The sequence below is a fragment of the Molothrus ater genome, chromosome 5, assembly GCF_012460135.2.
Source record: "Molothrus ater isolate BHLD 08-10-18 breed brown headed cowbird chromosome 5, BPBGC_Mater_1.1, whole genome shotgun sequence".
In the NCBI taxonomy this organism is placed as follows: Eukaryota; Metazoa; Chordata; class Aves; order Passeriformes; family Icteridae; genus Molothrus; species Molothrus ater.
In genome coordinates, this window is record NC_050482.2 from 25525071 (window position 1) to 25552710 (window position 27640).

General features: G+C 36.4%; 1 protein-coding gene across 3 annotated transcripts in view; it reads right to left on the reverse strand.

Annotated features, from left to right (window-relative positions):
- Positions 1–1269: 1269 nt before the first annotated feature.
- Positions 1270–27640, reverse strand: part of MDFIC (MyoD family inhibitor domain containing) — a 51977-nt gene continuing 25606 nt past the window's right edge. For all 3 annotated transcript variants that reach the window (XM_036401456.2, XM_036401457.2, XM_036401458.2), the window contains exons 4-5: positions 17290–17565; positions 1270–4762 (exon numbers count right to left, since the gene is read on the reverse strand). In XM_036401456.2, the coding sequence (XP_036257349.1) occupies positions 4515–4762; positions 17290–17565 (524 nt within the window). In that variant the 3' untranslated portion in view covers positions 1270–4514. The remainder of the gene's footprint in view (positions 4763–17289; positions 17566–27640) is intronic.

A 27640-nucleotide genomic window follows, 5' to 3' on the forward strand; every position in this document is an offset into this window, starting at 1 on the left:
AGTGTTAAAATTGAGTTAAGGTCTTCCCGCTTTCTTTGGAAGTGCTAAGAGCTGGCAGAAGGTTTGGAAGGTAAGGGAAAACGCAAGATTAATGTCTGTCGGATTCTAGAGCTACTACTGTTACCATCAACACATGGTCGAGTTTTCCAGTATGTGGTGTAGGCAGGCACTCAAACACTAAGACAAGACACTAGGGAGATATTTCTCTAATGTTTAACTTAATTTTGGTGCCAAGAGTAAGATTTCATATACATCATTCATTCTATGATCTGTTTCCATTTAGAAAGTTACAAGACTGAAGACAATAAAAGCTTTAACATGGAGATACATCAATACAATTGGCACTGACCTCCAAGAATATACATCAAATATTGCAACCATAAGATACATTAAGATAATGTAAAAAAAGTCCAAGTGTGGGAAGAACTCAGGAAATTTTCTCTTTTAGAATATTTTAAAATCAGTGATTCATCTAAGTCAACATACAATTCTTAACATGAGAACTATGACTGAAATAGACCCATTAATCAATCCAAAACTCCTGAATGTTCCTGATCCTTCTTCACAGGAGCCATTTTTTTCTACAAATCTTATGTATTATGGATACTGGCTAGACCAACTAAAATATTTCTATGCGTTTATAAGTTCTTTTACTAAAACAATTATTTTGGTGCACAGTCTCAATGCAAGACTTCATGATACACACTCAAACACAATTTCTGCCAGTTTTATCATCTTTCCTCTGTAATGGCCAGAGAAGCAAGTTTTTTTGACCCTCTATGGTGGTATAGATGTAGAAAAATTAGTGCAAAAGACTGCAGACATGCAGTTTCTGCAGTTTTAAAGTATTATAAGATGTTCACACTCAGCTTAAGCTGACATGAAAAAAAATAATATGAATACTAAGAGCCAATTGCACTCCTAGTTCAGCTTGTTTTTAGTAAACTGAAGACTTGCAATGGATGTATTAAAATAACTTTCATTTTGATAAAATTTAATCATTACCATAATTTCACCTAATTAATCCAATTTCACCAAGGAATGAATTTTCCGTCTTACTGACAAACTTTTTTCCTGCTGGAGGCTTCATGTTAGCACAGCTTCTAGTGCCTGAGTTGGCTCAGCTCCACCTGTAAGACAACTTGTACACCGATTCACCCTCTGTGCAAGTTACCCAAGGGTTAAAGTAGAAGAAAAAACACAAAAAGACATTAAATTATTCTTCAGAGGAGTAACAAGGCAAGACTACTAAAGAGTGATAACCAAAAGTTTCAAAATAAAGATCTTTATTTCAAAATAGTGTTTGCAAGTAGCACATCCAATTGATATAAAGTACAAACATCATGTCTTTCAAATGGGCCAGTTTGCAGAACTATAAACTGAAACACTGTACAAGTTCACAAGTACTATTATAAAATAGACAATTAAATTCTAATGTTTTCATTTTATTTAAACTCTATTTTCACATTTGATTTCTGATTCTGTTTTTTTTATTACAAAAGGTGCTTACAAGACTGATTATAGAGTGAAAATTACAAAACAGAATTTAAGGATGTAAATATTGAAAGGAATTCCTTAAACTACATGCTAATATTCTCTGCTATAAAGATACATTTTTCAAAAGTGCTAATATCTCTATGACAAACAGCAGCAGATTACATTTAAATGTCAAACAAAATACACAATTTTTTATTTTTTTCAATTGTCTGTAATAACACTATTTTCACTTCCTTGTATTTCACAAAAAAAGTGGGAAAAGACATATCTGTGTGTGCATATCCAGGTGTGTGAGAAAAAGTATATACACATATGCATGAACAAAGTTCTCATAATTATTGCTTTTATAATTTCAATAAATCAAAAACCCACTAAGTTCCAGTAAGTAGAAACAAGGCCTTGTGCAGGACAAACTCTGAAGATAACTTTTACACAGGAAAATAACTCCCTAGATTGGTATTTTTTTTTTTAACCATATCAACCTGTGGTAAAAGTAATTTTTAGTAAGATCTAGCATTCACTAAAAGCATGATAACAAATGTGCATTTTCCAAGCACAGAACTGGACCTGTTCCAGCAGGGCATGGACATTGGGGCAGCACAAGAGACAGGGAGTCCTCTTCCCTGTCCCAAAAGCACAATCAGACAAGAAACAGCCCTAATTCACCTCTGTGACCAGAAGGACATGAGGAAAGACAGTTCATGGTGCTGTCTAGCCCCAGAGAACATGTTCCCACAACCACGGTGTCAACCACACACCTACAATGGACAAAGTACTGTCTAGACTTTTCCAAGGTGCATTGAGTCCCAATGCTCACTGTGATGCCCCCAATTTCCCCAGAGGCATTATGCCTTACAAAGACAAAATGCCTCCAGGCAATGCCACTCAACCAAGGCACCTCTTCCCCCTTCCCAATGTGGTTCAGCCTTTTAGGAGTCATAATTGAGCCCCATGAGCCTGATTCTGAGCACTGGGAATTTATCAATTTAACTATATTATTCCTTATTAGCCTGCCTATTACCATAATATTTTTGTGCTCTCTAACTGGAATTTAACCAATAAAAAATTCTGACATGAATAGAAATGCACTTAGTTTATGGAATACAGATCAGAATCTGGCCCAATATATGGCAAGAAAAAAAAACATAATAAGAATAATACCTGTAGTAACTATCAAAAAAACAGATTAGGAAACCCTCTGAGGGTGAATCTGCATTGCATCAGAATACACCACAATACTGCATATGCTAAGGCAAAATGTAACACTTCCCAGCTCCCTAGCAGAGTTAAGGATTTGGCTTCAGTGATAACTTGCAGTAGTAGGCACTACTAGTCAGTGTTCACAAGAAGAAGCTTTGGTTAATATCAGACCATTTGTCGACTTAGCTTCACACTCCTGTGATCTTTAGCTTGTCACATTTGCATAAACTGAATTCACTATAGTAGAAAGAGACATTTATGGCCAATTCACTCAACACACATGCTATTGGCTATTGATGACTCCTGTAACAAGAACTGAATTTAGGACATCTACAAATCTATGCTCTACAAATGGAATACCTGGAGTGTAAACAGGAAAGTTTAAGTATGTGAGATCAAGATATGTGGGTGGTTTACAAAGAACAGTTTGTGAGCTACACACCTGGAGGGTAGAAATGAGCAGATGGTAAAGAAAATGGGTGGACTGATTCCCTAAATCTGGGAATGCCACAAACCTCTTTGTGTTCGACAATTACAATTACAAAAGAGAGATATTTCTTGGAAAACCTTAATGGCGTAAACAGGGAATATACAGTTAGGTCCAACAGATCCTAACTGTATTTTTCAAATATTTTAAATACCAGTCCTTTTATTTTTAAAGCATATATTTTTATATGATCTTTTTTTACACAGTTATTTAAAAATAACATTTAAAATGTATCTGAGAATAAACATTTTTCACTTGCTTTTTGCATGTAAGAATATGAAAGAATTCCTTAATAAAGTCAATTTAAATTTGTTTTTATGCCGTTTAAATTCTACAACCCTCTGTAGATCTTTCCTACACCATAAAGAAATAAACAGTAAGTTATGTAACACTGGCTCCAAAGCCACAAAGGGCCATGATCAGGCCACTGGTTGGTGGCCACTGGCCACCACTTTATGCACTGGTTTAGATTCTTGAGTTAACTTCTAATAATTTTCCTCTAATAGCCAATTTTTGAAGTATCGTTAGTCTATTAGTTGGTTACTCTGAGGATGTGTTTCATGTCTACACAGATTTCCAAAGTCTCTTTTAAGAGAAAGCATTTCAAGTAATCATAGTACTGAACTAAAATGATAAGGTGTCTATTCTGTCTTGACTGATGACAAAGAAATCCTGGTACTCTTCTAGCCCAGGGCAAAACTTTTATTTTACTTTAGATTGTCAGATAATCTCAGCAATGGGAAATACCAGGAACTGCTCTCTAATCAATGAGATATTCAAAACAAAAGACATACTGCCGACATGACCGCTATAGCAAAACCAGTGCAAGACTTCTGGCTTTTGAATTAAGTTTAAAACAACGGAGCAAAGTTGCTTTCAACCCAAAGAGAGAGAAACAGAGATATCTTGATTTTCAGAATGCCTTTAAAGGCATGTTATGCATGGAGGCATTTGAGTGTTTAAACATTAAAGTAGGTAAAGGCAAATACTTAAGGTTTGCCTTACAGTCTGTTCTCTGACCAAAACCTATCACTCGATTCAAATGGGAATTTTGCCTTCATATGGCCTGCAGTATCAGGCCTATAATTCACTTTCAATAAACTCTTCCATTTGCAAAGCCAAAAGGAAGCTGGAATGTAGCTTTAGTTTCACATACAAAACTATACAATTTGTATTAGAATACAGATTTGAGGATTGCTTTTTTAAAAAAAATATTTATATAAAGGGAATTAACAGTGCAAGTGTGAAAATCTTACCTTGTCTTTCTTCAAATTTACTTAAAGAAAAGCTCTCCAGTTTTATAGAGAATAAAATAGAAAGGGATAAATTTTCACGATGGGAAGCAGATCCCACAGCATTCCATGCAGATCTCCAAGCAATCTGAAGATTCACAACAGGCGTCCATGATGCCACAGTCCATGTCACATGGGCAGTTACAGTCATCCCCCACCTCGTCCCCACAGCAACAGCAGCACGCTTCCGACGTGCAGATGCCACAGGACGCTTGTCCCAGAACAATGTTACAGAGGGTGAGAAATTCACAGAACAAGCAAGCCAGGATACAGTGAACACAGCAATCTTCATATGCAATAGTTCGGTAGCATGTCAGGAGCAAACAAAACAATGAAAAAAAAAGGCAAAGAAGAAAAGAGAAAATCATTAATATGTCATTCTAAATCCAGATACATGACAATGTCAAGTAAGCAGCTGAATGAAAATGGTTCGGAGTAGACATAATCTAGTACAAAAAAAACCATCTTCATATCTTCATGGTCACTTCTGCAGCTCAACTCATTTCCAACTCTGTGTAAGTTTCCTGACACCACTTCACTTCATACAAATCCCAAGTACTAAACTGCTCAGAGCTGCTTAGATCAATCTCCTTAGTCATTTATTATGTAAAATATCCATATCTATTATCTTCATTTATACATTCTTACACAAACTGATAAAAAACAATTTTAAAAACAACTAATGAGGGAAATAGCACAAATCATTTCCGGCCCTTCCCAGTTCATCTCACCTTTCTGAAACTATTTTGTTTGCTCAATACATGTGAAGAAAAATAAAGGAGTTGCCTAAACATTGTTGCTTTCTTTATTGTTTTTTGCACACGTTAAAACCAGCTTAACTGCATGTTATATGCATTTCTTACTTTCAACAATATATAAAATATTCAGTCAAAATACAGATTCTTCTCTTGCTTTAATACACAAATCTACTAAATAAGTACCATTCTTTTAATGTACTATTTGAATCTTCAAGAGTTCTTAACTATACCTGAACATCAATATCCAGCTTTTAGAAGTACTACTAAATTACACAGATAATTAAGGTGTCTCACAAACTATCTGCAAAAAACACGGCACCCAAAGAGTAAATATATGGAATAACTTCAAACAATAATACATCCATGAGACATGACAGGAAAACAAGGATTGGAACTAAACATGTGCCAGTGAAAAGGAGACTGCAGGATTGAGGGATATACTCTATTTACATAATGTGTATAAATTCATATGTATAAACATATTTAATTTGTCAGAGGCAGTGAATAGTCATTCAGAAACAAAACAAAAAATTGAAAATACAAGATGTGTTCAGGATGGAGAAATACATTTCTTTCCTAGCTTCAGCTTTCATTCTTTTTACTGCCTGTAAACTTTGAACTCTTTAGCCACAGACAGGTGAAGACTAGAAAAATGTTCTGGGGGAAATATCCTGCACAACCTTACCCTATCTCTTGTCTCTTGTAGGACAGTCGAGTCCAACAAGTCCCTACAAGTATCCTCTATGAGAGTCTGTTAGGAACCACAGAATATTGAGCTATATGGACAGTTGATCTGAGCACCTACAGACATTCCATTCTATAGATGTTAAGTTCTCACAGTTCACAGGCTGAAGACTGCTGTCATAGGGGAAAATTTGCAATTACTTGCAACATCAATACTATTATCAGGCCTTCTAACCAAATTTATAAATGTTAAAAATTGTGCAATAGCCATGACAGGTATGTTGATTGATTCCAAATACCTCTAACATTGCAGAAACTCTGACTGTATGATACTGCAGTGGTGACTTACACAAGCAAGCATGAATACCTTCAGCAATGCAGCAACAGAGGCTCAGACAAGCCAAATTTGTCCCAAGAAGCAAATGAACTACTTGAACCCTTAGCCCATTCCTACTTACTACACTACTTAGATGCAAACTTAGCTTGGACATTTCTGTACTGCAATGTGGCCACAGTCATAATGTACGACAGAACCCTCATACCCAAAAGGAAAAAGATGGAAATTTCATAAAAAGCAAGAAGAGGGAAAAAGCCCCAAAACTCTAACCTTAAAATATCGCTACTAGTATGCAGGAAGCAAAACTGAGAGGAAACCACAGGTACATTTAACATGCTTTAAAGAAAATTGTTTCTTGTATTAAAAAGCTTTTATTCCCAAAGACATAATGTCACTAAATAAATGACCTTCATGGAAAACACAGAAGGTATGTGAAAAAAAGCTGGAGAGTATCAGTCCACTGAAGAGGACCAAAGCCAGACTGATAGCGATTAATTAGCTGGTTGTCATGGAGATGGTGTTAAATATGCTCAGGTAGAATCTCCTTTCAGATTTTCTTTTAATATGAAGGAAAAAGATAAAGATGCCAAGAGTTCTATCTAAGAAACCTTTATATTTGCGGAACTAAGGTTTTAGTATATCACATCTTTAAAATACAGCTTGAAGAAGCTAATACAACAACAAATGTCATTCTGGAAATTTTTTTTAGTACACCACAATGAAACTTTGCGTGTATATATATTGTAAATAAGATGTCCAAAAAAATCTTGCCTGCTTCATGCAAGGATATGTAAGATTGCAGGGAGAGGAATACACATTCACAGACATTATAATACGTTTCTAGTGATGGGCAAGGAACAGAGTTCATAGATTATAAAACAGAGACTGTACTCAGAAAGCATTTTCTGGACCCACATAAGAACTTTTCCCTCCTAAGCTAAAAAATCCACCAAATCAAAACTTACAAGAAGAGGCCACATAGATTTAAATGAACACATTTCAAAGGTAAAAGCTATGAAAAATGGTCCAAGAGACAGTAAAAAATTTTGGCCATTAGTATTTTTATGGAAACTCTACAGAGGGTCTTTATTTCCATCTCTTTTTCAATGACTGAAACACTAAAAGGATTTATTTACCTACTCTTTATTTTTATTTCCTTCTCTCCAGATGGCAAACCTAATATTTGATTCAAAAAATCTTTATATAACAATTTTACTTAACCTGCACAAACAGTTGAGAGAAAGCAGAGATACCCTTTAGTGCTCTCTTCATTCTTGCAATGACTCATTTGCACAATGAACATAAACTTTGATTCACATTTCAAGGACAAACCTGAAATAATCATGCTTTTATGTTCTTCATGTTATTGACTTGTAATAGCTATCCAGGTAGCAATTATTTAACACATGACAAAGCATGCTGTTACCTAGTCCTACCTAACTTGGTGAATTCAGGATCATGACTCTAAAGGGCTGTATTACAGTTGGATAAAATGGGTGGAAGAATAATTTCTTCCATGTTTGACCCCTATTTCTTGGCTTCTGATCTACAGATGCAATTATAGGAAAAAGATACACTGTATTTTTGTAGTAATAACAATCCACCATGCCACACAAAACTCATCCTTCTCTAGTATCTACATCCCTGCAGCAACCTGTCAGTTCCACAGAAAACATTACACAGCTAAAACTGACTGCTGGTATGATCAGTGGAATACAGCCATGAAGGTGCTATACAAAGCTCACTTCAAAAGAGATGACCACAGGTTTTTCATTACCATCTTGGCGACCACTACAATATATTTCATTGCTTGCACAAGACACTCCAGTAATTTTTTCCTGCTTATAAGACCAAGGAGACTATTTAAAATTACATATTATTCTAAACCTTAAAATTAACTAATAATTAAGAATAACATTCAATTAACATTAATTAGATGTTAAGATTAACATTAAGAATAAAGACTATACTTAACTTCCACTCTTTAACCTCACCCCATAAAAATCTGGTTTTTTTTTTTTCAGGTGACTGAGGAGTGGATCACTTTAATCAAACTAGAACTAAATCTATTTTATGTATTTGTAAACTTGGTGATTTTAATGTCTGATAATGTGTTTTCTGGAAACCTTGAGTATATTCTAGTCTTTTCTAAAAAGGAAATGACACAGCAATACCAGTTATGATACGGGTGCCAGCTTAAAATTTCTTTAAGCTCTTTTTTGTTTATTTGTTTGTTTGAGAATTAGAATCTTCTTTTCCCATTAGATATAGTACCAATCAAGAGTTAGGGGCACATCTTTATTGTGGACAGAACTCCATTAGTCTTGACATTCATGATGCACTGCTGTTGATAGTAAGTTAACTCTGAAGTTTCTGAGGTTTAAGCTTTCATTAAAGCGATTTCCCTCTCTGTGGAAGTATTTAAGTTTCATCGCATCACACAGGCAAATCATGAAGATAAGCTTTTTCTTAGGACTTCCACACTAAACCCACACCAGTCTCAAATTACCATTGTTTTTCAATTCTTATATTACACTTGTCTTTAATTGAGAAATGCTGCACTAGAGACTGTCACTACATAACAGTGAGGATGCTGGGTGCAAACACTGTCAGGAGGCATACTTAAAAAAAATAAATTCCAAACCACTATATCTACCTTAGTTATTTTACCAAATGCTTCTGATTTCATCAAAACACTCTATCACATTTGTTGACTAGATCCAAGCTCCCATAAGCTATGCTAAATGGCATAAATTACAGCAGTCTTGATCTGTAGGCAGTGCTAGTACATTTTATTAGACCAACTCATGTCTGGGGAAGAAAGGTGAGCTTTCCGATACTCAAGCTTATCTTCAATTATTCTTTCATTTTGTCTGGAATGAAAATTAGACCTGAAGTTAAAAGGGGCATCCCATCTGACACTTTTTAAAACCAATGCAAGTGAAGGTGCTCCCTTAATCCTTTGGCACATCCCCAAAAGGCACAAATTTCTTAGGGAACTTCATCAAAACTGTTAAACAACGCCAAGGCAAACAGAACCCAACCAGCACGTTCAAGTTTTTGCTGCTTTATATCATACACACACACACCCAACCATGTGCTGATTTAACCATAAAGTGGATACAGTACATGTAACATCTACTTTAACTGAGTTTTAAATATTACCACAGACAAGATCCAGACAAGAAATAGGCCTAAGATCCCTTCAAACTGTTTACACACTGTTATAAAAGCCAAGAAGTCTCCATTTCTAACTCACCCCAGTTATAACAGCTACACTCATTTAAGGAAAAGAAACAATATAAAAATAAAACTATTTTAATGTTTGTCTATGTCTTTAAACACTGGCACATGCACACCACTTTTTTCTTCTAAAACTTCTGCATACAGATATTACTATGGTATCCAATTTCTTTCAAATACTGAAATATACATTTAAATTATTTAAATTTTCTTTGTATAACCTCCTTTTCATTTCTATGAAAAGCTGCAGCTCTACTTAAAAAACAGATTTTGAAGAGAACTATCAGCCATCAAAACTGTACAGGAAATGCAGAAGATGAACTGAAAAATGCACAGAGAAATGTATGTACCGGCTGCTATGTGCTGCTTTTGTAATGTTTGACACTAACCTGTCACAAACTGACTCAAAAAGCTTTCATACCAAGCAGGCAGGTCACATATGATTAAAGTTTTTCATGTCTACAGTGATAAATAAGCTCACTTACAGGATGGTGACCTTGGTCAGCTTCTTACTAACTATATTCACCAAGTTCAGACCACTCAAAACAAATCTCCAGGCACTCTGCTGTCTCACAGAGAGAATCAAAAAGGGCAAACCCACAATCAAAGTGACAGCTGAGGTCTTCAGCAGGGGCTTGCTGCAGAGGGCCCCTGCAGAGCCCTGAACAGAAGGCCCAGCAGGCGCTACAGGCGTCCCGCAGCCCGGCAGCGCGGGCTGGCAGCGCACAGCGCGGGATGAGCGCGCAGCCGGAGCGGCACAGCCCCAGCCAGGAACCACCCGGCACATGGCTCCTAAAGCCCTGCCGGGGCAGGGAGGGAGCAGAATTCCTGAGCAGCGGCACACGCGCTGCCACACCTCCCACCACTCCTGCAATGGGGCTCATGGGCAGCCTCTGTGACCCACTGTCTATCTTCAGAGAAAAATCACTGCACCCAGGAAAATGTCCACAGGAAAATAAGCAAAGGTTGAAAGAACAAACTGACATGTTGTATGGAGTAGGGTTACTTCTAGATGAAAGACTGACATTTATTAAGACAGGGGAAAACATACTTAAAAAGGCTAGTATACGTGATATTTCACCATTTAAAATAAAAACCTATTATCTCTATTGAACAAGAAAATTAAAACGTTACCTGAACAGGCAAATCACACTAAACACATGGAAACTTTCATCAAAGCTTATATTCTAAGCCCTCAATACAGATATAACCTCAGGAGTAATTTCAAACATACAGATATACTAAGAAATCTGCTAATTTCCAATACCTAAGACTTCCTTAGAATATGAAGCCTTCATTGCCACTGCTCACCACTGCAAATACTGAGACAAGTTAGGTCAAGGTAGACTATGTCCTTAGGTGCTAGCTAGACTATGTCCTTATAAAATAGATGCTGTTGAAAGACCTTCTTTCTGTTATAGGCCCTGTTTTCCACTCAATCCTGTTAAAAAACAGGTAAATTACCTTCCAAGACTTCTGTGCAAAGAAGTTATGTAAACCATACTTAAAACACATCACTCTTCAAAATGCATTCTTAAAAACCACACATTTGACCATATGATAATGTTATTTGCCCACTGCCTGATTGACAACTGTGTTCTGATACAACCTTGTCTAACAAAGACCCTTGTTTAGCAACTCATGCTCACACACAAATCCACTTTGAACCAATTTCTAAAACATAACAAAATTTCAGCTGAAGTAGAAAGATCGCAGGATACTAACAAGTAGCTGCCTAAATACCACTTAATGCTATGGGATGGCTTTCAGAAGTGTATGTATGTTTAAAAAAAAGCCAGGTTGAGAGATGGCCAATAGATACTTCTGCAATGTTAGGCTATTGATGCACACTTTTACTGAATTTCAGTAAATAATACCAAACAAATGACTGAACAGTATATTAAGAAAACTTAGTGCTGCTGTGATGTCCCTCAAGAGGAAAAAAACTCAACACAATCCTATAGCAAATCATGTGCACTAAAGGACAGTTTCCTGGAAACCATTTTTCCTATATAAAGTTATAGAAACCAAAGTAAAACACCCCTACTTCAAATAGAAGTCTGCTAGCATGCTAAGACAACTACACATTACTTTCCATGTATAAGCACCTACTGGCTCTTAAGACCCTGGCTTAACACAAAGGCTATTTGTTGGATTTGCTTCATCTTCAGTTAAGCCATCAGTACCACTTGGGATATTATAATAAATTAATGTTGTCAGCAGCATGAGTTAAATAGTGTCCACCAACCCCATGCTTTGATTCAAAATCTAGAAGAGATGAAGTTGCCTTATACTAAAAAGAAGGGGGAGGAGGAGAGGGATGTCTCGTTCAAATGCACCCTGAAATGTTGAATTTTAAACACTGGATTTAAAAAAAAAAATCCACACTTTCTTTCAGTGAAATAGTTCATTGCATCTCTAAGCTCAGCACCACAAGAAACACAGTCTGTTAAGTTGAGGAAGGTTGCTTCAGGCTCTGCTTCTGGGAAAGCATGAATGGTAACTTCAATGTGGTGGCAATTCTGCACTGGCTGTCCTTCTCCAGAGTCTCACCCCCATGCTGCAGGCTTTCCTTATCTAGCTCACTTCTGCATCTAGCCTTATTACACTTCCTAAAGATCTCTCCTGAAAGAAACCCATTGCAAAGAAGATGCCTTCTATTGCCTTTCTGATTTAGAGAACTTGGGAAGGAAAGAACAAAGAAGATCTCACTGTCCGTACAGGAGGCAGGCTTATGATCTGTTCAGCATAGTTTAACAATCTACTGTTTCCAAATGAATACAGCAATTGTGTATGCTCAAAGCCTTTTGAGTGAAGTACCACATTAAACTCAAATTATCGAGGCATTGGAGTTGTAGGAATTTCTCTGCCAAACACAGTAACTCCTGAGGTCACAACAACTTGACCAGAAGTGAGAGCTTCATGTCAAAAACAAATAAAAATCTGTATTCTCTCTCTCCATCCTTAACTTTTCATAAATTATTGCTCTGATTCAAAAAATGTATAACATCAAGCTTCATAAGGACTTGGTAGGAAAACTTGGTTTGGTTTTTAGAAAATAATAAGCACCTACCTTGGCCCCTCACTCCCTTAATTAGATTCCTCTTCCATCCTTCCCCTGCCCAACTTTCCTTTCCTCCTCCAACTGCACGTCATTATTACTTCCCTTCCACCACTCTGATACACATATGTGTGTATTCAGTTACTCATCTGTCTTCATTTCCTGACATCTAGATCTACTGTTCTGCTGCCTCATTGCTGTCTCCTTTAGACCTCCTCACTTCTGTAAGCTTCTCTGGAAAGGTCTGCATCTGGATCCGCATCAGGGCTCTGGATACTCTGCATCTGAACACAGCAACTAGACTGTCTTCCTTTTTACTCATTTACAATAGCTTTTTTATGTTTCCAAGGTGTTTTTCTCCACTGCTTATAACAAATGGGTGCAAAATAGTTACAATTCTCTTTGCTAGTGGCCTACCACCCAGAATTTTGGAAGTACTGTGACACCTCTGGCATCAATAATTCAAAATATTATTAAAATTTCTTTGAGCTAAATTTTTTTTTATTCCAAATATTCACTGAAACGTATCCAGTCCCTTTGAAAAATCTTTAGAACTGAAACAGTGTTTAAAAACTGCTTTTTAGGAGTGACACTCCAACTATTTCATAATTCCTTTGGTTTTTTGTAGTGTAAGTTACGGAGCTGAGTAAGATTTCTTCAGGGACAATATGGATTAATAATAGATGTGGAGGAAAAGCAGAACTGGTGACTGCACTCACAACCTCCTAAGTCTCACTGGATGTGAAAGTGTTTCTAACCAGCATATTCTGGAATGCTGACATGGTCACATATACTACAGACTCACTTAAAAAGTAGTTTTTAAAGCTTTTATACCACTGCTATGAAAGTATCTGTTACAATTTAAGCATTCCCTACACAAATTCAGCTCCAAAAGCTCACAAGATATGACCCACAGCACAAGTGGAGTTTTCAGCTGGAACAATTAATAAAAGAGCTCTTAACTGTGGTGGGTGAATTTTTGAGGGGTGGCAGACTGGGAGGTTTCATAGCTTGTGTTAGGACTGCCTAGTACTTTGGAGACCAACAGGAGCAGCACCAACCTTCACAGGCAGATCTGCTAGCCAGGGTAAAGTAATACTGAACTTCATGTAGCTTTTTAGTATATATACTGAAGTCTGCAGTATGAAGCAGCATGCTACATTTCAAATAAGCATGAGCCCAACTATGCTCTTGTGCAGGATGGGGGGCAAGCCCATCAGGTTTCTTGATTCTATCCTGCTTGAAGCCCATCCAGGCTTTCTGTTCTGTCAACAGATACAATACTCTAGAACAAAGTACTAGATCAGGACAAACTTTGCATTACAACCAAGTATGGTGCTCCAGAAATATTCACATCTTGTCTTTTAAGAAGAATCAAGAAGAATGCAGCTTTTGGGAAGGATAAAAATGAAAAATATTTTGTCTTTCCTATAGCTTAAACTCAGTTTGACAGACAAAATTTTTGCTTGTCTTCCTTCTGAGGACATAATCGATTCCTTTTCTCTGGCCACCTTCCTTCACTTAATTTCATTAGTCTCCTGACTGACAACAGATAAAAACACTCAAGGAGGAAGACAAGTCGGATGAAGTAAAAATACAGGGTGTGTATTTTCAGGTTTAAAAAACCAAACAAGGTTAGCAGTTAAAGAATAAAATCCAAGGTACTACATAAGGAATAGCAAAATCAAAGTGAATTGAAACATCTGAAAGTGTACAAGTTTACCTTACTTCTTTCTACTAAAATTTTCTGGATGCTACAGTAAACTAGGCAGCTGAGTTAATTTAGGTGATTTATTACTCAAAGTACAAAAGAAATATACTCTGTCTCTTTCTCCAGAAGACCATTTTAAAAACTGCCGAGAAGTTATATTATTACACTATACATATATGTGCCTGAATACAAACACACACCTTCAAGTAAATTCAAACCCCAGCAACTCTTCAGCAGTAACCAGTGGCATATGAGGTTAGCATGGTACAAGTTAAAGCAAGGCCAAGTAGTTCAGCAATGTCACAAATAATTTTCAATAGCTTTGTATCTTTTCCATCTTCCTGGAAGCTCTGACAATAGCCTCTACAGAAATTCAGTGAATCAGAAGAGGCAACTGCTCAGAAAAATGCCTCTTTGCCCAAAAATTATACAAAGAAGCTGCAAAAGTTAGGTTCAAATTAAAGTGTGTATACCATTTTGAAAGAATGTCTATGCAATCCTCAGTCACTGAAATTAATAATATACTCTTCTGGCTTAGTATAATTAGATTTATTTATCAAGCATATCCATATATAGATATACATATATTCCTGATTTAAATGCAATTACAGTCCTTTAAACAAGTAACTGGGCTAATTATATCAGGTTTTTGTAATGCAGTCTTCCAGAAGTAGTCATAAGGGGCTAACATGACATGTAGTAATAACACAATTATTTTTAAGCTATCAATAAATCATTTCTCCTTTAAAGAGTGTACTCTTCTTTGTGTTAATTTAAATATTTCAATTGACTGTTGCCAGACTTTCTGATTGTGCATCTTCTAAAAAACTGGGATGATAGAATAAATGAAGTATATATTAATACTTCCTGAGAGGTAACAGCTTGATAAGAACACTACTTATAATTTACCGTTCTGTCATGTAGCCCCATAGGGTACCTTACTGAAAAACTGAAGAAGCTGTCAGAAAGCTTGTATATGTGTGCCTGCAGATGTGTTTACACAAATATAAAACATGCCTGTCAGAGAACTGTAAAGCAAAATAAATTTCAAAACCAGAAAATCACTTTTAAAAACAAATATTCCCTTATGGGCATATTCCAATACACCAGACATTAATCATTGCACGATAAAACCTGGGTTTTGCTCAGACTGAGTAACAGAAAAGTTAGAGCTGCAGACATTTGCAGAATGGGACAAGCTACTCAGAGCATATATCCAAGTTCTTACATTCAAAAGGACATTACAATGCCAGATGTACAGTGTTGACTTTATTTAACCTTAGCTTTTAGGTGACTTGTGAAATTGCTTGTGACAATAAGGACTATCCTCTATTTCTCTGCTTTGAAAGAATGCAAGTTATACAATGTGACAACACTATTTAATGATCTATGTTCTAATCAGAGATGCCTTTAAGGATAACAAAATTTCTACTGCATATAAAAATATTGTGTGATGGCAACTAACACAATTGTGTTGGATATTAAAATCAGACATTAGAATTTAGAGCTAACCCAAAGACAATAATAATTTTCTCCTCAATCACTTTTTAATTTGACGTAATTATATTCAGTTATTAAACGGAAAAAAAAAACCCAACAACTGTTTTTGTTACAGGATAATTTTAGAAGAATAAAGGAAATGTTTGCCATAATTAATTGTATAGGGGAATGAACAGGATAGGCACTGCCTCTGAAACAAGTTTGTTTTTTTTTTCTTTGGAGATTGGATTTCTTAAATTCAGAGGCCTGCACATGAACAGATGAATGATAGATAGACTGTATCTATCTAGGATTCTTAAGATACAGTATTTTCAAAGTGCACTAAGGAGAATGATATAAGGAGAATGATATAAGGATATTTCACATAACAGAAAAGGGAACACAGGAAGTATGAAGTTGTGATTTTGGAAAGAAATGTTAGAGGACTAAAAGTGCAATAGAAAAGTAACAGTAGATTCTTGAAAACAGACATGAAAATAAACAACAGCTAGGGGGACCAGCCCATGGAAGGGTCTGACTGAAGCTGTTGTTGATATTACTACACAGATTCACTAAGTTTGACTAAAGTAGTTGAAGCCAAAAGGCGTCACTCCACTGATGTCAGGCTTCATTCAGGGCACTACATGTGGTCCTTCTGATCCCTCATCCTTTCATCTAGGCTGAGAATCTTCCCCATTTCACTGAACACTACCATCTCCCATTTCTCTAGGAGTCTGTGTCTGTCCCCTCCCTCCAGAGGTGTTTTTTCTTAACCAGTAACATCTGTGCCTGCCTCAAACCAATAAAATTTCTAGTGTCTCTACACTGCTCTCCTTAAGGGCCGTAGCAAAGTCCATTGAGTATATTAGTACTAATGGGAAGGCAGTGGAGTGAGAAGCTCAGGAACTCTGGAACCTTAAGTGAAAATTCAAGAAGTGAGAGCACAGAGACACAGCTAAAACATGGGAGAAATTATTTACTTTTGCTTATTTAAGTTATGCAGGAGTATGAAGCTTTTTCATGTGCATTATCTACATCCTAAATATAACATAAGGCACACTGAACACTGAAGCACAGGTCACTGTTTTATTATCTAGTGTTTAGACCTCACAGCTAGTCAGGATATCAGCTAACAGAACATTTCAAAAGCAAAGTCTACCCTCCTGGAGCCTGCCATTACTGGATTTAAATATTTACTATGACTCAAATTAGTAGTACTTTAATGGGTTTTTTTCTGATGTACGTGTGACAATGTTGACAGGAATTTCTATCAGTTCAGGATGCTAAGTACAGAGACTAAAACATTATCAGATCATGTTGACCAAATGTTGAAAGCAAGAACTCTCCCATTCCTTCCCTTTCTTTCAAATACTTAATATTTTCCTTTGGGAAGGAAGCATGTCTTTTATCTTAATAAGTTCTGTTTGCTTCTAGAGTATGAGTCACACTCTTCAATTATTTTCAGTTGATTGTATAATTTTTACTGAGGTTTGGTTAGTCTTTATTCAGTTTGGTTTTTTTAGTAAGAATATCAGCTTACCTTCTGGTGAGGTACCTGGCTTTTGAGAAAACACAGAGCTTATTTTACTCTTCTTGCTGCTGTTGCTGTTGACAGACAAGGTGGATTGAATTTTTCTGTGCATTTTTTCTGAAACAGGAGACGAAAGCTTTCTGTTGTCTGCAGGCATATGCTTGACCCCGTTGTGAATTCCACTTCCATTACTCAGACCCACATGGCCATTTTGGATTTTGCCACTTTCTTCCTCACTCCTTTCCAGTGCTGAAGCATTTGGCTGAGGCAGACGTTGAGGTTGTGCTTAAAGAACAAGAAAGAAAGGGTTAATTTAAATTGCAAATTGAGAACTGACCACTTTAGGCTAGACTGGGAATGCAACTTTCCTTGCTGTTATTGATCTAAAAACAGACTGACAGGTTAACATTCCCCATCAAGACAATAAATCAAAAAATATCTCCAGATTAAAAATAATTATTAGGTATTCAAAAAGCATGTCACATCTGCTGAGACCTAGATTGTCCATTTGACAATGCAAGGAAAGGCTTGCAAAGCTCTATGAACTACACAGAGAGAATAATGCAAGCAACTTGAAGAAAAGGAAAAAGTCAAGATTGGGAAGGAATGTGGCAAAACTGAGATAAATTTGTATTGATGTAATCAAATTAATAACGTGTGAAATACACCCAAATGAGAGAAAAAGTGTAGGAGTAAACATACAGACCACAGTAATGGGCTAAGATGCAGGCTGCCAGCCTTCAGAAAATAACCTGAGTGACGTGGTAGGGGTCCCCTGACACTCAGCCACACAATATATTGTAGAAGAACAGGAATATCCAGGTAACTAACAAGTTTGAGCTTCAATTCATAGAGCTCATGGATTACAGAGAAGCACAAAACCAACCAAGATCTGGTTCTGTGGAACAGGTAACCAGAAAGAACATGCCTTCAAACACCTCAGAGCTGTGGCAAGCCAGAGTCCCCCCCGCCTCTGCATTTTTCAACTCAGAATCACAAGTTAAGAAATGTCTGTAATGGGCCAGTTCGGAATTTAATGAAAACATTTAAATGGTCAAAGGAATAAAAAGAAAAACCCTGTCAAGGCAAGTATCTGCAGTGACCTGCCTAAGTCTCCAAGAGTACATGCTATAAACTCAACCTAGTGAGTAAGTATGAAACTTGGCCGTTTTGTGTTGAGCTAATGTATCAAAAAGGTGAATATTTGTAACATGGAAAAGGGATTTCCTATGTATTCTTTAGTCTGTAACTAAAGAAAATATGAATAACTTTTTAATGTAAAGCTTTGTAATAAAGAAAAGTGGTTTCAATGTAACAATTCTTGTTTAGAAAAAAATAATGCAGATTTCATGGGGGAAAACTAATTAAACTATAAACACATTAACACAACAAGATTTCACAATCAAAAAGCATCAGCCCAATCATCTCTCCTAATCAAAACACTGCTGCATCATGCTTGGAAATAAAGAGGTTTCCAGACAGTCCAATCTTCACCTATTTAAAAATGTTATGTCAAAGAAGAAGTCCAGATTCTATTAGATACCCAATGGACGAGGAATGAGTGCCAGCAGTAAGGAAAAAAAGTGTTGCAGTTCATTCTCTCTTCAGATGATTCATATCCATTTTCTGATGATTTCACAGTATCAAGGTAAAAATATACACAGATAATTGTAAGCAGCTTGTTCCAAAAGAAGCTACTCTACTGATCACTTCAGGTACAAGTTAACAGATTTTCCAACAAATACTACTGGGGCAAACAGACCAAGGTGGTCACTAAAAGGACTCAATTCTAAATTGCCTAAACAAACCCACTATGCTTTCCTTTTATCCAGAACACTAACACCACTCTCATATTGCTTTCTTCATGATCATAAACTTTTCCAGATTAAACTTCACACAAATCTTAAACTTTATGTTCTGGTCACGCTCACAGGTAACAAAGGATTCTTCTTCATAATAGTTTAAATATGAACTGGTTCATGCTTTTCTTGCCACTTGATATTTCAGTCATGCCACTAATGTTTTCAGAAGATAGCCTGGACTGCCTACATTTATCTAGGTCAGAGTAACCTTGCTTGAACCTACTTGACCAAAGTGATAATTTTCTGTTGCAGGAAAGAAAGAGAGGGCTGGGGGAAACATTCATGTTTTAGACTCCCCAAAGATATTACAGGGAATACAAAGATCAAAGATCATTTCTTTCCATTACCAGTAGTAACTGCTCAGAAACCTCCAAGCCAACAAAACAGGAGCACACTATCTGAGACCTGAAGTAACCGGTACCCAAAGGCTTTTTTATTGACAACTCTGAAACTGCTCCTCCTTCAATTTTGCATTAGTGTTTGTAAAATCTATGAACAGAAGCATAAGAAAGGCACTTTCTTCACTTTGGAATTCAATTTGTGCTATTTATGCCTTGAGAGGCTACCTGGAACAGAGGCTAGACAGTGTTAAAGGAATAAAGTAGGTGTTTATTAAAAGGCCTTCAAAGGATACACTTTGGGCACTACCAGAGCCTGGCCAAGATGGACCCTGGGTCACACCTTTTCACACTTTTATAAGTTTTGGTCCATTTACATATTGGGGTTAATTGTCCAATTACAGCTTCAGGTTATGCAGTTCCATCCTCCCAGATTGCTCCTCAGTTCCCTGCTGTTTACACTTTTTGGGCCTGAAGCTGCAATGGTGTCCTTGGTTCTCAGGCTGGAAAAGGATTGTTTTGCCTCACTAAACTGTGAAGAGAACTTGCTAACACTTTATATGAGGTTCACAGTTATACACTAATGCAGTGCAGAATCTGGAAAATATGAAAGCTAAAACTTAAGGCATCACTATATATTTGGTTAACATTTCCAAACTCTCATAAACGTCCCAAACCAAATTTTTATGGAGTTTTCTCCTATTTGAATAAATATTATTAAAAGTATACTACCAGGAACCCATTGTGTAGATTCTCTTTCCATGTATGTGCAAAATAGTCATAAATCTTTGCCAATATCAGAAATGAAAATTTACTCTCTAAAACTCAGTGTTTATGTCTACAGCACCCCGTAGTTTTATCTTCATTATCCCACTTAAATGTAAATTTTGTAATTAAGGAACAGTGTTTTTCACATTTCATGTAATGTTTCCTCACCCTGCATTGCCTATGATTCCCTGCTGTGGAGTGCAGTTGTACCAATGAACTAGAATTGCTGGGGAGCAGTTAACCTCCCTCAATAAACACAAGCAATAGACTTTTCTAAAAATTCTCTATGTCTGAATGTCAGTTTATAAAACTGACATCTATGACCTTTTGCTAAGCCAGTTAAATTGATGGTGGCAGCTTACAAATTGTTTGTATATTTTAGGGGCTTTGCTACAATACAGTAACTTGACAAAATATCCAAAATTCATTCTTTAAAATTAGGTGTGTTTCTGTCAAACTGTGGATAAATGGAAAGTCTTGGAAATCTGAACAGTTACAGGTTTTTGATTTTATTATTATTTTTACTAATGGTTTAGGGACTTTTCTATGTTTTTTTTATTATTTTAATTTTTTATTAAGTAATCCTGCTCCCAAAGTACTCTTACTTGCATCTTTTAGCATTAACATACAACTTTTTAGCTGACTGGCTTTACAGTATTCACTTGTGATACGCAGGTCAAATCAAAATGGAATAAAACCCCAAATGGATTAGTTATCTCAATTTAAATTTATTTTAACTTTATTGATAATTTTGCACTAGGGAGACTTGAATCTTATGGTTAAAACACACTTGAAACCAATTAGGAACCATATGACCGCATTCTAGCATAAAGAACAAAAGCAATTGACAGTTCCGAGATTAAACCACAACTACTCAGTTTAGTACAGAAATATTTTTACCTTATTTTTTAAAGGTTGTGTATGTCTTAAAAAAAAAAAAAAAAAAAAAAGGTGTAATATGGAGAACGACACAATGCTTCTTAAAACACAGTGATACCCAGGGACTCTCACTCTCTCTTTAATGATCCACTGCTCTCATTCAGCTGTCTTTCTTTTTTCAAATCTTTACATATGTGACAGCTCTCAAAAGTAGACCATAGACCATCTGGCATTTTCCGAGGTGTAACTTGTGCAAATTCAGCTCTACTGGGAACACAATGCTATCTTCTGCCTGCGTTATAAAAGATACAATAGAATGTAGAACTTATGAGTTGTTTTGAATTATTCATTTTTTGCCTGTATATTCAAGAAATTTTACAAACTCTGCATTTTGTACTACATAATCACATGCGTTAAAGGTACAAAGAAACTTTTTGACACCTCTTTTCTACAGAAAGATGGCATTTTGTTTGATATGTGAACATTCAGCGCCTGTTATATCATTCTAAACAGGCCGTGTGCTGCTACAAAAGATCCCATTTTACACTCTATGTATGAGCAAAAAATGTTATTCTTGATATTCACTAACTAATGCAACACACATCAAAATTTCAAATGTGTGTTGGATGAACATTCAGCATCATCAAATCAGGATGGTACTGGTCACTTACTATATGTTAAAGATTTAAGAAAAAAATCATTCCTCAGACAACGCAGAAAAATTGTCGTTTCAAACATCTACAGTGAGTAGTTTCAAAATGTCCTAAGAAATACCATGCTTTTCAGGTTAATATGTTTTTAATCTTTAGCAAAACCAGTAGATTTAAGTCAATATTTTATAAAGTGCTAACACTAGTGGATTTTCAATAAGAATGATAAATATTAGATTAATGATTCAATAGACTGAATCTTTTTTGATAGAAAACTTGCAGATAATACAGGTAGTAATAACTGCACATGAATCTGCTGCCTTGGAAAAGCAATAAAAAGGCCATATATTGCTATAGCATATAATCTATTAGCGTGTTTCACACTTCTTTTCGTTGGTTTCCTTGCAAAGTGGGCCTTAATACAGTGACTTCTGCTGTTATTTAACTGACTTTGCACAATAATTTAATTGTAAGGTTATTATCTGGTGAATTCAAGAAGTAAACATTTATAATGGTTTTTGATGGTTTTGAAGTAACTATGCACATTCTCCTTCAGACTGTAAAACTCTTAGCACACTTTAAATGAATATTCACATAGATATGCACCCTGACTGCACACTGATTTACACCTTGCAAAGTCCCAGCTGTTCTTAAAAGAAAAATTCTGATGCATGCATTTAACAGGAAAATGTATGTCAACATAGGGAAACTCTCAACCAAAAGAGGACCAAAAGAAGACAGTCTAAGCTATCATTAGGGATTTTATACAAAACACAAAAACAAACATACACTGAATGCAGACTCCTCTGAATCAAAACAAAACATCAGGCGGGAGAGAAGAACTGAGACAGTTAATTAGTAGCCTAATCACATCAAAAGCAATTCCAAAGCAGCTGATACAGACACCCGTGGAGTTTTGCTAGTCTGGCCAATGAAAGTGATGGAAAAAAAACTTTCCAGTTTACAGCCTGAGTTATCTGACTACACACCCAGAGAGGGAAGAACAATTTTTTTCCTTCTGTATAACACAATAGTTTATGATGACAAATCAGGCCACAGTAACAGTATTTTTGCAGGGGGATGTGGGAAGAATAAAATGCACAACTCCTGGTTGTAAAAACTGTAATTGTATTTTCAAACATTGAAAAAATACATCATATTGTTTCACTGTATTCTTAACCCTTCTCTCTTCCCCAAAAGGTTGCAACTACAATAAGAAGATGAGTTTTTTTGGAAATACAGAGGTCCTGGTCGGTTCCACTAACACTGAAAGTCAAGATCTACACATTAATTTGAGCTGGAGGAACTGTTTGATCTCAGTGGACACTGCTCCTACTCCCTCTGCATGGATCACATGGAACAGACCATATGTAAGGGAGGTAAGAATCAGGCCTCTGGTTTCTATCAGTGCTTCTTTGTAACACTGATTTAAGCATAAAGGGGAAAATAAAGCAGATGACAGTCAAGAATTGCACAGTAAAACCAGGGGCTGACTGAATTCTAGAGTAAAATTAAGGTGATTCTAAATTACTTCTGGAGAAAACATAAATTCTTTAGATATAAAAGGCAACATTTCCCACAGACTAGCAAAAAAATCTTAACTTTTCAAGAAAATTATATATTGTATGTGTTATAGGCTCAATAAGAATAAAATTTTACTGAAACTGGGAGAACTCAAGTATCTCAATCCTTCTCCATCCCCACTTTCTAACTAAATCCTGACTAGTCTCTAATATGATCTTCAAACTACATCAATAGTTTTCTCTGTCTAGCTATCCAGAATATTAACATTCAGATTACAAGAAGTACCTCTGAGTCAACCTGTGAAGTGGCTTTTGTCAGCAATTATTTTTGAATATTTTCTGGGACATAAATAGCATATACTGCAGCTACCATATCACAGAAGGCATACATTAACTAAATAACAAGGTACCATCAAGGCACCCTCTATCTTTTAAAATCATTTTTTTACACTGAATTTTTTATACCATGCTGACTTTACAAGGAAAACAAAGTATCAACTAACAGCATCAACCACCTTTTTAGAATTCCTTCTTGTAAGACGTGAGGACATCTTCAAAATGAATACAATATATTATTATGAAACAGGATGTCCTTTGTAATGAAAATACTGTAGTAAAATTGCTGGTACGAGTTTTACAGGACCCACACTGAGAGCACTTTGTTAGAATACATCTGAGAGCACATCCAGGGAACACCTGGTATAACAGAAACAAGGCTGGCAGGGGACAAAGGGAAAAGACATTTTATCCTGTCAGCTTTCACTTGGTGAAGGGTGGACAAGAATGGCAAACGTGTGCATGTGTGTCTATGGGTTGAGAAGCAACACAAGTGCACAAGACAGTGTCCAAAGTACTCTTATATCTGTGCAAAGACACCTGCAGTGCCTTCCTCTGGAAGCACTGCAGGACTTTACACACTGTTTGAAGGGTTGCAGGAATTGTATAAAGATGTCTTTGACATACCCAGAGAGATGCGGTTAGCACAGGGAAGCATAAAAAGGGCTCATAGCCAGGGTTTACAAAGTTGATAAGCATTCCAACTGGCAATATGGCGTGACTTTCTCTATTTACAAATCCTACATCCTTCCTGATGTGATTCTGCAAAATGAACAAATGCCCACTGATTTTCTTTAATGACTGCAACAGCAAATTTTAAATATTTGCTAAACTGAGTAAAACCCCTAACATTTTTAGTTACCTATCTTGTAACAATTATCTCAGAATCAAAATACCCTTTGGCTTCTAATTACCATTAGATTGTCAGTAAATTTTTCTTCTTTATCAAACACATCTTGCCATCATAAGCAATGTTTTTCCTGAGACTGCAAATATTGTCACCTATGATAAACTTTGCAGGTGATCTGGGAATTTTTGGTAGATCGCAATATAATTAGAAATAAAGAGAATTCACATAATGCACTGATTGTTAAACTACACCTACATAAAGCTGAATACAGTTCTTACTGTAGCATAGTTTGTCATTTCTTGAGAACAAACAACAGGAACTCACCACAAAATACCAAGAGCCAAACACAAACCAGGGCATTATAGGTAACACCCATACACCTGGGGAACAAATCCCTACATAATGTTTCATTCAAGAGTGGAAAATTTTACCACAAACTTTCCACTTGCAACATTTCTGTATCCATTTTTCTTCTCAAGCATTCTGCTAGAACTGGAAAAGAATTGTACTGTATTTGCTCTTAAGTTTCATAGCATTACAAATATGTACTGCAGTGGTAACAGTTGCACACAGACATGTGGAATAGCAGGTTTACTCCTGGTCACCAATCCAACACTCCTAGGGCATATTTATGGAGTTTAATAGATTCATTAGTTACTACTGCAGCTAGTTTCTTGTTCGGTTGTTTGCTGTTGCAGCTGGTTTGTGGGTTGGTTTGGGTTTTTTTTTAATTTAAGATTTTTTTTCTTATTTAAGGTGAGATCTTTAGTTATTTCATCCTGTGTTTTCTACAGAGGTAATTTATTAAGAGGCATCTTCATCTACTTGTTTTGTTGTTGTTTTTTTTTTTGTTTGATTGGTTGTTGTTACATTTTCCTTCATGAAACAGTAGCTTGTAAAACACTGGATCTTAGAAGTGAATAATCAGTGCATTAAGAATCAGAGAATTAGCTTTTTGCTAATTCTTAATGTAATAAAATAGATCTATTTCTTCAACACAAATAATCTGCAATTTCCTAAATGTGAAGACGGGCCCTGAAATGATAAAGGGCACTAGGAGTGCAATACAATCCATCTCACTGAGGAACAGAATGCTTTATTTCTGGAGCTCCAATTTTAAAAGAAAGTTTATCAACCACTAAAGGTAATCCAAGCTGGTGGCCTGCCATTGCAGCAGTTATGCTATTTGTATCTGCAACATACAGTAGTACCACTGCATAAAGACACACTGATGTCCCATGGAATTTGACACATTAAGTCTCAAATATTTGAAATAGTTTTGATGCCCCTCACCATTGTGTTACTTGCTCCCAAATAAAGTAAAAAACATCAAAGAGAAGCTACAAACAACAGGATATAGCTTGCTGGGTTTTGCCTCATAAGCGGCACAGCAGGATGCACCAGACAGGAGAGATAACCTCAGTGTCATTAACAGCTGTAACCTGAGCAAGTGCACAAACAGGTCCTCTTGCCTCCAGCACCTCCTGCTCCTTCCTCAAAACCCCTGCAACCACTGACAAACTAGACTCTGTTTTACCACAGGAAAAAATGTGGGATGGTGAGGCAACAGCTTCTCGCACAAGCCCATACAGCATTCACCTCTGAGTACGAAGATATTCTGAGGTCAGGTTTATTTTCCACTGACCGTATGTATCAGTGTCCACATGTCAAGATTACAGTGGTCAGCTAAACTCATACCAAAAAAATACATATAAACTGGCTGTACTTGGTTTTAAAAAGAACCCAAAAGGAAATGCCTGGAATGAGCAATTCCCCTAATGTTCCCTGCTCCCTTGATTTCTAGTCCTCAACTCATATAAGTGACAGAATTTCAGAAGATTCTAGAAAGTGTTCCACCTCAGGTGCAATCACCTGCTCTCAGTGCACCATCCTTTGTAATCTCTATAATTTTAATACCCAATGCTACTATTAACAAAACTAATTGCAGAAATCAAAAACAGGAGTCAAAACATAGAAACAGCAATAGAGAGGATTATATGAAAAGATGGCAGGAAAACACAGAACATGAGTACAAATATAGTAATATATAAATTGATAACTGAGTTTTTGATTCCACTGCTCCATTTATTTTCTCTCTGCTATTATTTCTTGCAACATATAGCTGATGCTAAGTTTGGCATTGGCTGATACAAAGTACCAGAAAACCAAAGAAAGAAAGAAAGAAAGAAAGAAAAAAGCACAGCTGCAAGAAAAATATAACAAGGGAAGCAAATGGACAATAATGCCAAATAACAGCCAAAACTTGGGATTTTACATTATTAAAACAATAGTAGAGCAAAAACATCAAAAGAAAAAAGAGCCTATAGGAACCACCCAGAAGAAAAGAACACTGGAAGGGAAGGAGACAAAGAGAAATAATACATAGTGAGCTGAGCCACTTTACTTCTTTGAGGGCAGAAAAGAGTATGCAAGAAGAAACAAAAAAATTCACAAGTAAAATCCCAGCAAATCTGAAGCATTTGCTACAGATTTTACAAGTAAGAAAAGAACTAAATGATAACTCATTCATTGATAAGCAGTGAAATATAACAAAGGTAAACATTTCATACTTATACAGAGATCAAGTGCTGAAGCAATAGCTCCCCTTCTGCTCAAGGTCAGAGAGGATCCTGGAGCCCAGGCCAGAAATCAGCCACACTCAGCACTAGCAGCACAATGGAAAATGGAAATTCTGTGTCAGAAAGCAGGGTGAGGACTTGAGGTCCACAACAATAACTCTTCATGACCCATCTTTTCATAACTGCAGACTTCATAGTTAACAGAGTGATTGCCAGTAGGAGAAAAAAGATGTGGAAAAATGGCTGAGAGAGCAGCAAATGTCCATCTATTTCCTGATCCTGGAAAAGCTAAGTGTGGAGAAAGAGAAGCAGCATCTGTCTGCACAGACAACACACTGAGAAGCTTTAGTCTCCTTTATAGATGTTCTTCAGCTGCAAGAATTCCTTTATGGCAAGCAGGGTCCAGCAGATGGATACAGGATACCCCTCACCAAACCACCAGGTTTCTAAGTCCATGGGCTGGATGAGTGGGGCTTCCCCATCCCAAAGCACTCCAGGGACCCCAGGTCACCAAAGAACTTTGAATCACACACAAAGTCCAGGCAGAGCTCCTGTGACCAATGCTGTCTCAAGGG